At 48.1% G+C, this 13,189-nt stretch overlaps 1 protein-coding gene across 1 annotated transcript in view; it reads left to right on the top strand.

Moving 5' to 3' along the window:
• The window catches only part of FAM117A (family with sequence similarity 117 member A), a 57,803-nt gene that overhangs the window by 33,379 nt on the left and 11,235 nt on the right, over positions 1-13,189 (top strand). The window contains exons 3-5 of the mRNA XM_048518209.1: positions 6,918-7,007; positions 9,646-9,759; positions 11,672-11,791. Coding sequence (XP_048374166.1) covers positions 6,918-7,007; positions 9,646-9,759; positions 11,672-11,791 — 324 coding nt within the window. The remainder of the gene's footprint in view (positions 1-6,917; positions 7,008-9,645; positions 9,760-11,671; positions 11,792-13,189) is intronic.

The raw sequence follows: 13,189 nt of genomic DNA, 5'->3' as shown, positions 1-13,189 counted from the left end.
TTCGCAGTCTGTAAATATTTCTGTACGAATGGTTCTTCTGAGCCACAAAGAACGCTCCCAGCCATTCAGTTCAGGCATTGGCGCAGCATTCTGTTTTCTACTTATATAAATCTCTTTTTTTTTAACAAAGAAGAAGAGTTTATATCCCCCCTTTGTCTCCTGTAAGAAGACTCAAAGGGGCTGACAATCTCCTTTCCCTCCCCCCCTCACAACAAACCCTGTGAGGTAGGTGGGGCTGAGAGAGCTCCGAAGAACTGTGACTAGCCCAAGGTCACCCAGCTGGCATGTGTGGGAGTGTACAGGCTAATCTGAATTCCCCAGATAAGCCTCCACAGCTCAGGCGGCAGAGCTGGGAATCAAACCCGGTTTCTCCAGATTAGATACACGAGCTCTTAACCTCCTACGCCACTGCTGCTCCTTAGGAAATATGACCCATCGCCTCTTCACCTGTAGCACAAGGGCATAATCTTTCAGAATAAGGGATCTACTTATATCTGCCCTCCAGAACAGCGGACAACATGGCTGCGCAGCTTGCTAGGCTCAAGTCTCTTCTAAAGGGATGGATATCTAGATACGTTGAATATGGAGCTGGAGTCATAGAAAATCTTCATGTCAGATAAGATGACTTCATCAAATCTTGCTGGCGCTCAATGTCTTGTATCCTAAATGCTTAGCCTAAGCATTATTTTGGACCAGTAGAGTACTGGGTGATAGGCCCACTCTGACTGTACCCTGTTGTCATGAGCGAGCCCCTGTATGAGTCAGCCAGTAGGCTCCCCTTGTATGATCCAACTTCTATCTTTCCAACCACTCCACTGTCCTGTTTCTCCTTTCAGGAGGAGGAGGGGAAGGAAGAAGAGATGGTTTTTGTTCCTCACTATTCTCTACTGTTAAGGAGTCTCAAAGTGGAATCCAATTGCCTTCCCTTCTTCTCCCCACAACAGACACCTTGCGAGGGAGGTGGGGCTGAGGGAGCTCTGAGAAAACTGTGACTGACCCAAGGTCACCTAGCAGGCTTCATGTGGAGGAACGAGGAATCAGATCTGGTTCTCCAGATCAGAGCCCGCTGCTCTTATCCACTACACCTCACTGGCAGTGCAGCTGGCGGTCGTAAGAGACCTCTCTGCCTTGCAGAAGAACCTTCTCTTCTGTGGCTTTCTCTTGCGCAACAAGAGAGATGAGTATCCACAGACGCCTCTTGGGCCTGCTGCGTTTATGGGCCCTGCAGGCGCAGCCTTTTTCCTGCAGGCAGAGATGATTTCACAGCCTCCGGGTTTGAGACTTGAGGTTCTCCCACCCTGCAGAAGATTTGACCTTTTGCGGTTTCTAGCTCGATGCCTCTCAAAGCACTTCCCTCCTCCTCCTTGACGGCTCATCAAGGAGGAAGCTGTTTGACCACCATTTGCATAACATATTTGGAAACTTCCTTCCACATCAGAAGACTTGGCCGAGAAGGCAGGGTTCTTGGTGTTGGCAGCCCAGGCTGTTGTGAGCGGAATTTCCCCTACCCTCCACCACACCAGACCTCATATGTGTGCTTTGATTGGGTCTGAAGGCAGACTGTGAGTTCCCTTCTGCCCATAATGTCAGGAAAGCGTGAGATCTCCAGCTGAGTCACGTCGCTGGCCTAGTTACTCCTTCCTGCACAAGGCTGGAATCCCAAAAGACAATTCTGTTTCTATCCTATTTACATTTATTACCCACCCTTTACTACAGGCCCAGGGCACGTTACAGTAAGCCATGCAACATAAACATCATGACAGCAAAAACACAATAAAACCCCCCTCTAGAAACCTAGACAAAATCTACAATCTCCCACACACACCGACAAAAAAGAAGGGGTGTACAGATGTCCCAGGGGGCCCTCCCAGCAAAAGGGGGTCAACCAAACACCCAGGTGAAGAGGATGGTCTTCGCCAGATGCTGAAACTCCAAGAGAGTAGGTGCTCAGTGACCCTCTAGGTGGAGGGGATTCCACAGTGTAGGGGCCACTGTGGGGAAGGTCCTCTCGGTTGCCCACACCTCCCTTACCTCCGAGGAAGAGAAGAGTTTTGATTTTATACCCCATCTTTCTCTCCTGTAAGGGGACTCAAGGTGGCTTACAAGCTCCCTTCCACTCCCCACAACAGACACCTGATGAGGTAGGCGGGACTGAGAGAGTTCCAAAGAACTGTGACTAGCCCAAGGTCACCCAGCAGGAATGTAGGAGTGCAGAAACACATCCGGTTCACCAGATAAGCCTCTGCCACTCAGGGAATCAAACCCGGTTCTCCAGATTAGAACCCACCTGCTGTTAACCACTACACCACGCTGATGGGGGTGGGACAGCCAGGCAGGCCTCCCTCTCTGATTTCAACACCTGGGGAGATGTACTCTCTTGGGTACCCAGGAGCGAAGCTGTATAAGGCTTTATAGGTTAACACCAGCGTTTCAAATTGACAAGACAAGACCGGGCGGGGGGGGGGGGGGGGGGGGGAGAATCCTGCTTGCCTTCCATCTGTCAGCGGGGCTGCGCTCCATATGCCTGAGAACAAGATGGCAAATCCCTGCCCTCGGGTGGTCGAACAGGCTGCAGACATGCAATTTCAGCTGCCAGTCCCCTCTTGCCTTTTTTGGCCTTCAAGTCACAGCTGACATTCGGCGACCCACATATGGCTTTCAAGACAAGAAACCGGCAGAGGTGGCTTGCTATCGCCTGCTTCCGGGCGTCACGCCATGGGAGCAGAGTGTGGTGTAGTCACTTTTGTTTACTTTTAAATGCAGACGCCCCCTCCCCCCAAGTTCAGTTTGTTTTATGGAAGATAACTGATCCAGCTGAGTGGGGCAGATAAGATCACTTCCTGTAGTGAGCCAGCTTGGCGTAGTGCCTTGGTGGCGAACCTTTGGCACTCCAGATGTTATGGACTACAATTCCCATCAGCCCCTGCCAGCATGGCTAATTGGGCATGCTGGCAGGGGCTGATGGGAATTGTAGTCCATAACATCTGGAGTGCCAAAGGTTCGCCACCACTGGTGTAGTGGTTCAAGGGTCCAAGTAGAACCCGAGAGGTTGTTTGGTGCACATGAAAACACGCACTGGGATCTTACTTCAATTCAGGGAAGTTTAATGGCCTGTAGATACCATTGAGAGAACACCTCATTCCAACTTTGCTGGGAGCTACTATTTGTTATGCACGTGTATACGAACCTCCTGGCCTGAAAAGGAAATTTTAGTTTATGCGCTTATGAAAAACACTTATTTGCGTATGTATTATATTGACCTCTGAAGAAGATCCTTTTTGGGGTCAAAATCCATAAGGTCTTTCTTGGGGGTATGGGACGTTGTATATGTGTAACCATTCTTCACTGTTTTAAGCGTGCTATACTAGAAGTGTGTTTCTTGAGTGTACACTTAATTTGGCTTTTCACATGACTTGTTTTTAATTTCAGTTATTTGGCGCTGTGCAATGAAACATGTACGCCTGCTGGGTGACCAGTCACAGTTCTCTCAGAACTCCCCCAGCTCCAGCTACCTCACAAGGTGTCTGTTGTGGGGAGAGGAAGGGAAGGAATTTGTAAGACACTTTGACACTCCTAAAAGGTTGAGAAAAACAGGGTATAAAAACCAACTCTTCTTCATATACAGATATACATAAATATACAGATACACACAGCCACACACTAAAAACCAACTCTTCTTCTTCTTGAGAGCAGCAGTGGCGTAGTGGCTAAGAGCAGTGGCTAAGAGCAGGTGCACTCTGATCTGGAGGAACCAGGTTTGATTCCCCGCTCTGCCGCTTGAGTTGTGGAGGCTTATCTGGGGAATTCAGATTGGCCTGTACACTCCCACACATGCCAGCTGGGTGACCTTGGGCTAGCCTCAGCTCTTCTGAGCTCTCTCACCCCCACCTACCTCACAGGGTGTTTGTTGTGAGGGGGGAAGGGCAAAGAGATTGTAAGCCCCTTTGAATCTCCTACAGGAGAGAAAGGGGGGATATAATTCCAAACTCTTCTTCTTCTTCTTCTTCTTCTAATCTGGAGAACCAGGATTGATTCCCCACTCCTCCACCTGAGTGACTGAGCGCACGTGCACACGCACACACACACACACAAATTCCCTTTCTCTCCACCTTTTGGTTCCTAGCTTGATTCACATGTTGTGTTTTGTTTCCCTTCAGTTTGTTGGTTTAGGATCGGAGAGATCCAGGATCAACAACCCATTCCGCTCTGCAGAACCTAAGCCCAATCCCACCCTCTCACCATCACCTCCTTTACAGGGTTGCTGTGAAGATAAAATGAAGGAGAGGAGAACAATATAAGCCTCTTTCGTGTCCCCATGGGAGAGAAAGGCTGGGTATCAGTGAAGCCACGTACATAAACCGTTGTGTACAGTTGGCAGCAGCTGGTGCGTAAAACGCTGGTCTACCCAAGTGTGACGGACTCTGCCGGAAGGCCGAAAGATGCGCACTGGTTGCTCTGTTAGGTTTGGGCTGTTGCGTTCAATGCAAACGGAAACAGTGGGATGAACAACGCAGGCATCCGGACCCTGTACTTCAGGGATCCGGATCCCTGTACTGGGATCATACAGACAGGCCCAATCAGCAGATTTTTAAAAACTTCTCAGGGCAGGAAGATCCCACCCCCATGAGGGTCTGATATAGTGGTTGCTTATTCCCTCACGGGCAGAGCTGTTGCTGCAGCTTTCTGGAGCCACTGTGGCTGGGTAGTGTGAGAAATGTGGTCGCTGCTGTCTCGGAAACACCTCGCTAGGCTGCAGCAAGGCACATTTTTAACCTACTCTTAAGTTGTGAGCTCCCGTGTCTTCTGTGAGGGGCCTTTGGGCATTCTTCTGTGCAGAAAACCCTAAAGCGTCTCTCCTGCAGGTTGGCTCTTGTCACTTGCCAGGATTTATCAGCAGAGAACGTTGGCCCTTGGATTTGGGGTCTTTTCCCTTAGCAGAAAGCGGTGATGTCCTGTGCTGCTACCATAGGTTGGTTCAACTGAACTGGACATAGAACAGGTCACTGGGGGAGTGTGGGGGTAGCCGTGAATTTCCTGCATTATTTATGGGGTTGGACTAGATGACCCTTGGGGTCCCTTTTCTGATGCCTGCTAAGTAGAAGATGAAGAAGAGTTTGGATTTATATCCCCCCTTTCTCTCCTGCAGGAGACTCAAAGGGGCTTACAATCTCCTTGCCCCTCCCCCCTCACAACAAACACCCTGTCAGGTAGGTGGGGCTGAGAGAGCTCTGAGAAGCTGTGACTAGCCCAAGGTCACCCAGCTGGCGTGTGTGGGAGTGCGCAGGCTAATCTAAATGCTCCAGATAAGCCTCCACAGCTCAGGTGGCAGAGCTGGGAATCAAACCCGGTTCCTCCAGATTAGATACACGAGCTCTTAACCTCCTACGCCACTGCTGCTCCTGTAGGAAGTATCTGTAGGAAGTGGGCGGGGCCATATAGGGTCGTTGCTCAGCAAGGCTTCTGATTGATTGTTGGCCATTCGACTGTGCAGATTTTTTAAATATTGCTTTGGCTGCAGCTGCCACCGCACCGTGGATCTATACTGTATGACTGAAGTTGTGCTGCGGCGATCATTTTGTGGCTCGCTCTACCTCCTGCGGCAGCCATTTTGTGCCCGCCATCGTGCTGCCGTGCCCGCTGTGCCATGCCAGAATTCCAAATGTTAATTTTACATCATATAAAGCGTGGAAAAGTTAATAAAGTAGGAGGAGATTATCTCCTATTTTATTAATTTTACCATGCTTTATGTGATGTAAAATTAAGAATCATAAAGGTAAAAATGGAAAACTGTCCTAACAGCCAAGAGATTAATAGGTTTGAAATGTATGGTTGTTTTCTTCTTTCTTTTTTCCTACTACCTAACCACATGACAATGAGATAAGTGTTGAAATATTGTATTTCCTTTGTTGTAGACATTTATACTCATCATTTAATAAAAATATATTTTTTTAAAAAAAGAATTCCAAATGTGCCTGCAGGCTGAAAAAGGTCAGGGTTCATAGATCCAAATCACCACCCTATCTAGCTTTTCTGTTCAGGGGTGCTTAGTGTACTACCCTGTTTCTCCGAAAATAAGACATCCCCTGAGAATAAGACGTAGTAGAGGTTTTGCTGAAGTGCTAAATATAAAGCATCCCCCAAAAGTAAGATGTAGCGAAGTTTTTGTTTGGAAGCATGCCCATCGAACAGAACACCAGAGCATGCAACTGTGGAGTCGAAAAATAAGACATCCCCTGAAAATAAGACACAGCGCATCTTGGGGAGCAAAAATTAATATAAGGCTCTGTCTTATTTTCGGAGAAACACGGTAGCTTGGATGCTCAAGTGGAAACATAAGTCAGCCTTAGTACAATTCCACTTAGGCAGGATTGTGTGCAACACCCAGCACTTCCCCCTGTGTGTATTATAGAGCCCAGAAATTTGTTGCTCAGGATCTTGCACCAGTGGAAATGCAGCGGCAAATCTGACTTAGCATAAATGGCTACCATTTTTTTTTTGTACAAGTAGAACCTTTGTGCTGGATCCAACCTGCTGTGTTTTTCCTAGACAAGGACCCCTTTTGCGTAGGCATGCTTGTACAACATGTGTATGCTGTCATGTGTCAAAAATGCACACAAGCCACTACTGCAGGCACCCTCAGTACAAATTTAACAATCGGCCACAGTTTCCCTGTGGAACGTGATAGTCTGTACGTGCCAGACATTTGTTTTGGGTCTTTTCCCCCCACACGCATGTCAGTGAGATTCAAGGAGGAGTTCTGTAAAAAGCAGCTCTCGGGATACTTTCTCCTCGGGGGAATGCCTTCAGAACTTATTTTTGGGGAGGAAACTGCACCGCTGGGAGATGGCCTTCTGTCTGCAAGGTCATGGGAATCTCGGACTGGCCAAGTTCTGATGAAATCCCCTCTCCTCTTTCAGACTCCTGTCTCCTGGCGTGAAGCAGAGGTGGGGAAAGCCGCCCTCCATAAGCGTTCTGCCTCCTGGGGCAGCATGGATCATCGCAGAGAGGTAAGAGAGACCTCCTTGGTGACTGTAAATGAAACCAGGCCTCTCACAACATAGTGCACAAAATATCTGAATCTGCCGGGGGCCCGTGTGGCAACACAGACCATGTTCTGTGTAGAACAAACTCAAACTCAGTATTTGCTGGGGATGACACAAGCTAGCTAATGTTTTCACTAATCAGGAAAGTTTCATTAATAATAATCATAATAATAAGAGTTTGGATTTATGTCCCCCCCTTTCCTCTCCTGTAAGGAGACTCAAGGGGGCTTACAATCTCCTCCCCCCCACACAACTAACATCCTGTGAGGTGGGTGGGGCTGAGAGAGCTCAAAAGAACTGGGACTAGCCCAAGGTCACCTAGCTGGCATGTGTTGGAGTGCACAAGCTAATCTGGTTCCCCATATAAGCCTCCACAGCTCAAGTGGCAAAGTGGAGAGTCAAACCCGGTTCTCCAGATTAGAGTGTACCTGCTCTTAACCACTACACCACACTGCCTCTTCCTATCTGGGAACTTTCCAGATGCAATAGGAGGTCTCGTGCAGAAGTGCGACTTTTCTTTTAAAAAAAGGTTTGTGTGTGTTGGGTGCGTGTGTGTGTCAAAGCTTAAAATCTGGCCCTTGAAAGGTAGCAACATTGAAGTTGTCTGGATTAGAATCCCACCCCCCCACCCCACCCTGTTTTTGCCATCAGGTCACAGTTCATTTAGGGCAGGGGTAGGGAACCTGCGGCTCTCCAGATGTTCAGGAACTACAATTCCCATCAGCCCCTACCAGCATGGCCAATTGGCCATGCTGACAGAACTGATAGGAGGTGTAGACCATTGAGGCTATCTCAGGAAAGAAGCACCAGGAGACCTGACTAGGGCAACCCTGCAGGGTTTTCAAGGCAAAAGATATTTGGAGGTAGTTTGGCATTGCCTTCTTCCACATCATGGAAAGACCCGACCACAGTGGAAGTGCCAGTAAAATACACGCACGTTCTCTGAAGTCTCATACCCAAGCCAAAGCAAAAACCTTGCGTGACCTAAGTCTCCTGAATATCCTGGGAGGCTGAAATGTTCCCCACCCACCCCCACCCTGTTCTGTGTGCTTTGATTTTTAAAGTGCTTAACTAACATTTAATTTCTTGCAAACGTGGCCGCTTTAGCCAATGTGAAAGGGAGGGAATACATATAGGTGAGTTTAGTGGATTTTGTTTCTGTTTGTGCTGTGCTGTGCTGTGTTACATAACACACCTCTGCCCTGGGACGCTGGGGCCTAACCTTTCCGCTGTTTGTTCTTTGGGTGGATGGTATGTGTGTTCCTGCCAACTGAATGTAACACTTCATGCATTTGATGGAGTGAACTCTGGCTTATGAAAGTTCACACCACAGTCTTCCAAGGGCCACAGGACTCTTGGTTTCAGCGACCAGGCGACATAACTTGATTCTCAAATTTAGTAGTAATGAGCCTTATATTTTAATTTAAAAGTATTGCCCCAGAAAATATTTCAGTCCTTATATAAATACAATGTCTATTCCAGCAATTGTCAGTTTCTTTGTTCTCTTATGCCTATCCCCCTTTTTAGTTTTTTTGTTCCCTTTCAATGTTTATGTTCTTACCCATTTCCTTTAAGCATGCATACCAGCGGTGGCGAACCTATGGCACGGGTGCCAGAGGTTGCACTCAGATCCCTTTCTGTGGGCATGTGTGCACAGAGTCCGTCATGTGGAGGGGCATAAAATCACCACACACACACACACACACACACACACACATATCTAGGCTGGCCTGGGCACAATCCTTTACCTGGGAGTAAGCTCGGTTGCTGGCAATGGGGCTTGCTTCTGAGTAAACCCTCCTAGGGCCATGAGTCACCTGTCCAAAGCGTTGCATGGTTGCTTCACCAAGCTTACTCCCGAGTAATGCGCACCTCGTAGCCAACCGTTTTTTCTACACTAAAACCTCAGTATTCAGGTTAAATTGCCATGTTGGCACTTTGCGATAAATTTGGGCACTTGGTCTCAAAAAGGTTCGCCATCACTGATGTATACCTTTCTTGGTTTCCCATCTTTTCCCAGCAGATTCTTTTCGATATATATTTCTTGCTTTAACATATATTGTCTTTTAATTGGTATCTACGACCATAATAAAGATTGACAGAGTGACTATTCCAGTAAAGAAAAATAAAGCAGCAGTGGCGTAGTGGTTAAGAGCAGGTGTACTCTGGAGCACCAGGTTTGATTCTCTGCTCCGCTGTCTGAACTGTGGAGGCTTATCTGGGGAATTCAGATTAGCCTGTACACTCCAACACACGCCAGCTGGGTGACCTTGGGCTAGCCACAGTTCTTCAGAGCTCTCTCAGCCCCACCTACCTCACAGGGTGTTTGTTGTAAGGGGGGAAGGGAAAGGAATGTGTAAGCCCCTTTGAGTCTCCTATGGGAGAGAAGGGGGGGGGATATCAATCCAACTCCTTCTTCTTTCTCCCACTTGAATTGGGGAGGGAAACCCATTTCCACAATAAGCCTTGTCTGTAGGTTTGCCCATTTCTGTCATCTCCAGATCTTTAATTTGACTTTATAATTTGTGTGTGGAAAAGAGGTTTTTGGCGGGGAGTCTCCAGTTGGGCTCTTTAAATGCAAGTCCACCTCTTGTTTTCCTAGATAGCTAAATTGAAGCAGCAGCTTCAGCGAACAAAGCTCAGTGCCCGAAACGGCAAAGAGAAGGAACGGAGCTCCCCTGTCCAGGGAGATCACACCGTACTCCCAGCAGTCAAGGTACGTCTACTCTTGAGGCTTCAAGCAACCAGAGATGGTTCAAAGGTGGCAGACTTGAATCCCTCCAGTCAACCAGCTAGCTAAATCAATTTTGAGTCAAATTCTCTGCGGTGTCACCCCTCCTATATTTCCCTGTCTTCTCTGTCTCCTCCTTTATTTGGTATGCTGCCACCAGGAATAAAATTCCAAAACCCCTTTTAGGGGAGCAGTAGTGGTGTAGGAGGTTAAGAGCTCGTGTATCTAATCTGGAGGAACTGGGTTTGATTCCCAGCTCTGCCGCCTGAGCTGTGGAGGCTTATCTGGGGAATTCAGATTAGCCAATACACTCCCACACACGCCAGCTGGGTGACCTTGGGCTAGTCACAGTTCTTCAGAGCTCTCTCAGCCCTACCTACCTCACAGGGTGTTTGTTGTGAGGGGGGAAGGGCAAGGATATTGTAAGCCCCTTTGAGTCTCCTGCAGGAGAGAAAGGGGGATATAAATCCAAACTCTTCTTCTTCTTCTTCTTCTTCTTCTTCTTATTTCCTCTTTTATTCTGTTTTTTTCTCGGTAGTGTGCACAAGAGGTAAGGCAAACGGATGGCATTTGTGGTACTAAGGGAAATCTGGCAGGAGTTCCAATATTTAATTGAACCAAAATAAGATTTTATTTATAACTGGTAGATAACTTCAAGGTTTCAGACAAATTCAAAAGTTAAAATAAAATATAACGGAGGCACCAACTGCTTTACATAACTTCCAGTCAGCATGAAGTCATTCTGACTTTTTTTCCACTCTTATAATGAAACTATGTCATCCTCATATAGCTTTGGTCCTTTTCTGGCAGATTTTTCTCAGAGAGAGATTTGACACTCTAATTCTGACAGTCTCTATATTCTTCCCAGATTAATACATCTCAAAACTAATTTCAGTTTCTCCTCCTCTCTCTGTAAAGTCACAGCCAGGATTCCTCTCACACAGAGCTCTTTCTGTGTTCAGCACAGACTCTCAATCTCAGATCTCTTTCACACACAAAACACTCTCTCGCTGTCTCCACCCCCTTTTATAATCTTTCTTCCACCCCTCACAAAAAGCCATCACAGTTCTTCTGCCTTTTTATGGCCACTCTCTCTCTTTCTCTCCTATTCATCGCTCAGCTTAAAGACACACAAACCTACAATCATTTCAATCCAATCTTAAGATCGTGACATTCTCTCTCTTAAGAAGGGTCCTCAGTCTCATTAGGACAGTGATGGCGAACCTATGGCACGGGTGCCAGAGGTGGCACTCGGAGCCCTCTCTGTGGGCACGCACACCCAGAGTTCATCATGTGGGCAGGCGGAAAATCACACACACCCCACACACACATCTAGCCTGGCCTGGGCCACTGAGCACGACGTGCACGCACTGTGGTGAGCAGGGAGGACTCGGATGGTGGGCGTGGTGTCTGTGCTCTGGTGGCTGCTGCCTGAGGGGGGGTGGGCGCAGAGGAGGCAGAGATGCTAGAGAGGCACAGAGCGGTGCGGAGGGGACTTGCTGGAGGCCAGAGCAGGCTGGGGTGGGGCAGAGGAAGAGGGAGCCAACTGTTTTTTTTCTGAACTAAAACCTCGGTATTCAGATTAAATTGCCGTGTTGGCACTTTGCGATAAATAAGCGGGGTTTGGGTTGCAATTTGGGCACTCGGTCTCAAAAAGGTTCACCATCACTGCATTAGGAGATACCTGCCAGTTGTAAGAAGGGGTCTTAGCTCATTGACAAGATTACACAGTTGACTTCCAGACAGTCTCAGGTTGAACCTTGGCATCTCCAAACAGAAGACCTTACTCGACTCAGTAGACAAAATTGTCAAAGTCACATGGTTGACCCCATCCACAGGAAGGACTTGCCATTTGTACAAAAGGAATTACCACAACGTTGGATGTTGTCGTTTTTAGGTCTCCCCTCCCATGGCCTCTGCCGTTTTGTTCAGCCAGTTGAACAACAGCCTTGATGGTCTCAGTCGGGAGTTGGAGGAGGCATTTGTGAAGGAGCAAGGAGATGAGGAACTTCTCAGGGTGAGTTATGCCTGGCTTTGAAAAGCCCCTTTTAGGAGGGGCTATGGATCAATGCTGCAGCATGTACTTTGGGTCCAGCCCCCAGGGTCTCCAGTGAAAAGGGCCAGGCATTAACTGATGTAGAAGACCTCCAACCGAGATTCTGACGAGCAGCTCCAAATCAGAATAGACAGTGCTGATCTCAATAGATGGAAGGTCTGGTCTAGGTAGCTACACATGATGGGGGAAACCAGACCGTCTTCTCTGGCTTGCTCGGTTTATCCTGAAAAAGTCAATCTTCTCCTTCGCGCTAGCGGTCCCAATATAGAACATCTCCGTGATACCGAGATGTGCATGTTGCGAACTTCGACTCATGCATATTCCAATCTAGACTGCCGACAAAGGCTCATTCGGCACATGCAGAATAATGCACTTTCAAACTGCTTTCAGTGCTCTTCGAAGCTGTGCGGAATAGCAAAATCCACTTGCAAACAGTTGTGAAAGTGGTTTGAAAACGCATTATTTTGTGTGTGGGGAAGGGGCCAAAGACAGACAGAATGTGGCACACCCAGAATGCCTTTCCACACCGATTGCATCTGTATGACAAATGGTGAGGCTTTCCTACCTGCTTTTCTGTAGGAGTGTCCTCTGAAGGTGTGATACCCAAGAGCCCTTTGCAAAGCACCTGTGGGTGAGGATGATTGACAGGGAAGGGATTTCATCACCCTTCCTTTGCCCTTTGGTTTTTGATTTTCCCCAGAAGATCCACACAGCCTCCGAGCTTCTCTTATCCCTGTATGCCTCAGAAGCTTAGTGGGGATGCTGGAGGTGGCCGGGGGTTGGGGGAGGCCAGGATCTCTTGCTTTCTCTTTTCCAAAGCACATCCACCTGGTATTGCCGCAAAGGGAAAAGGGAACCGTTGCAACTCCATCAGATGTGGCTGCTGTGTAATGTTGTAGCTTGACCCGGACTCCTTCAGGACGCTGAGAGGCAGCTCCTGATCTGGGCAATCCCCAGATTGGGCGAAGAGTCGTGGGTGTTCTCTGCTTTGCACGCAGAAGGTCCCAGGCTCCGTCCCTGGCATCTCCAGCTAAAAAAAGATCGAGTGAGGAATGACGTGAAAGATCTCTCCCTGAGACCTCGGAGAAGACCTTGCCGGTCTTGGGTGAACCGATGGTCTGACTTCGTATGAAGCAGGCACTTGTGCAATTGCATCCCACACATTTCATTCAGCTGCAGCCTCCAATTCCCTGCATTGTGTCACACTTGCGGCTCTTCCTCTCTGCCCCAATGCATAGCAGCTACACGCCTATCAGATTGCCCACTTGGCAAGTTATCTTTTGCCACTGTTAGAGTCCCACGGCCTTCTCTTGGTGTGGTGGTGGTGTAGTGGTTAAGGGCAGGTGGATTCTAATCTGG

Source organism: Sphaerodactylus townsendi, linkage group LG15 (assembly GCF_021028975.2).
Source record: "Sphaerodactylus townsendi isolate TG3544 linkage group LG15, MPM_Stown_v2.3, whole genome shotgun sequence".
NCBI classification, from domain to species: Eukaryota; Metazoa; Chordata; class Lepidosauria; order Squamata; family Sphaerodactylidae; genus Sphaerodactylus; species Sphaerodactylus townsendi.
Note: the sequence above shows the minus strand (reverse complement) of the source record. Positions and strands in the feature narration are given on the sequence as shown.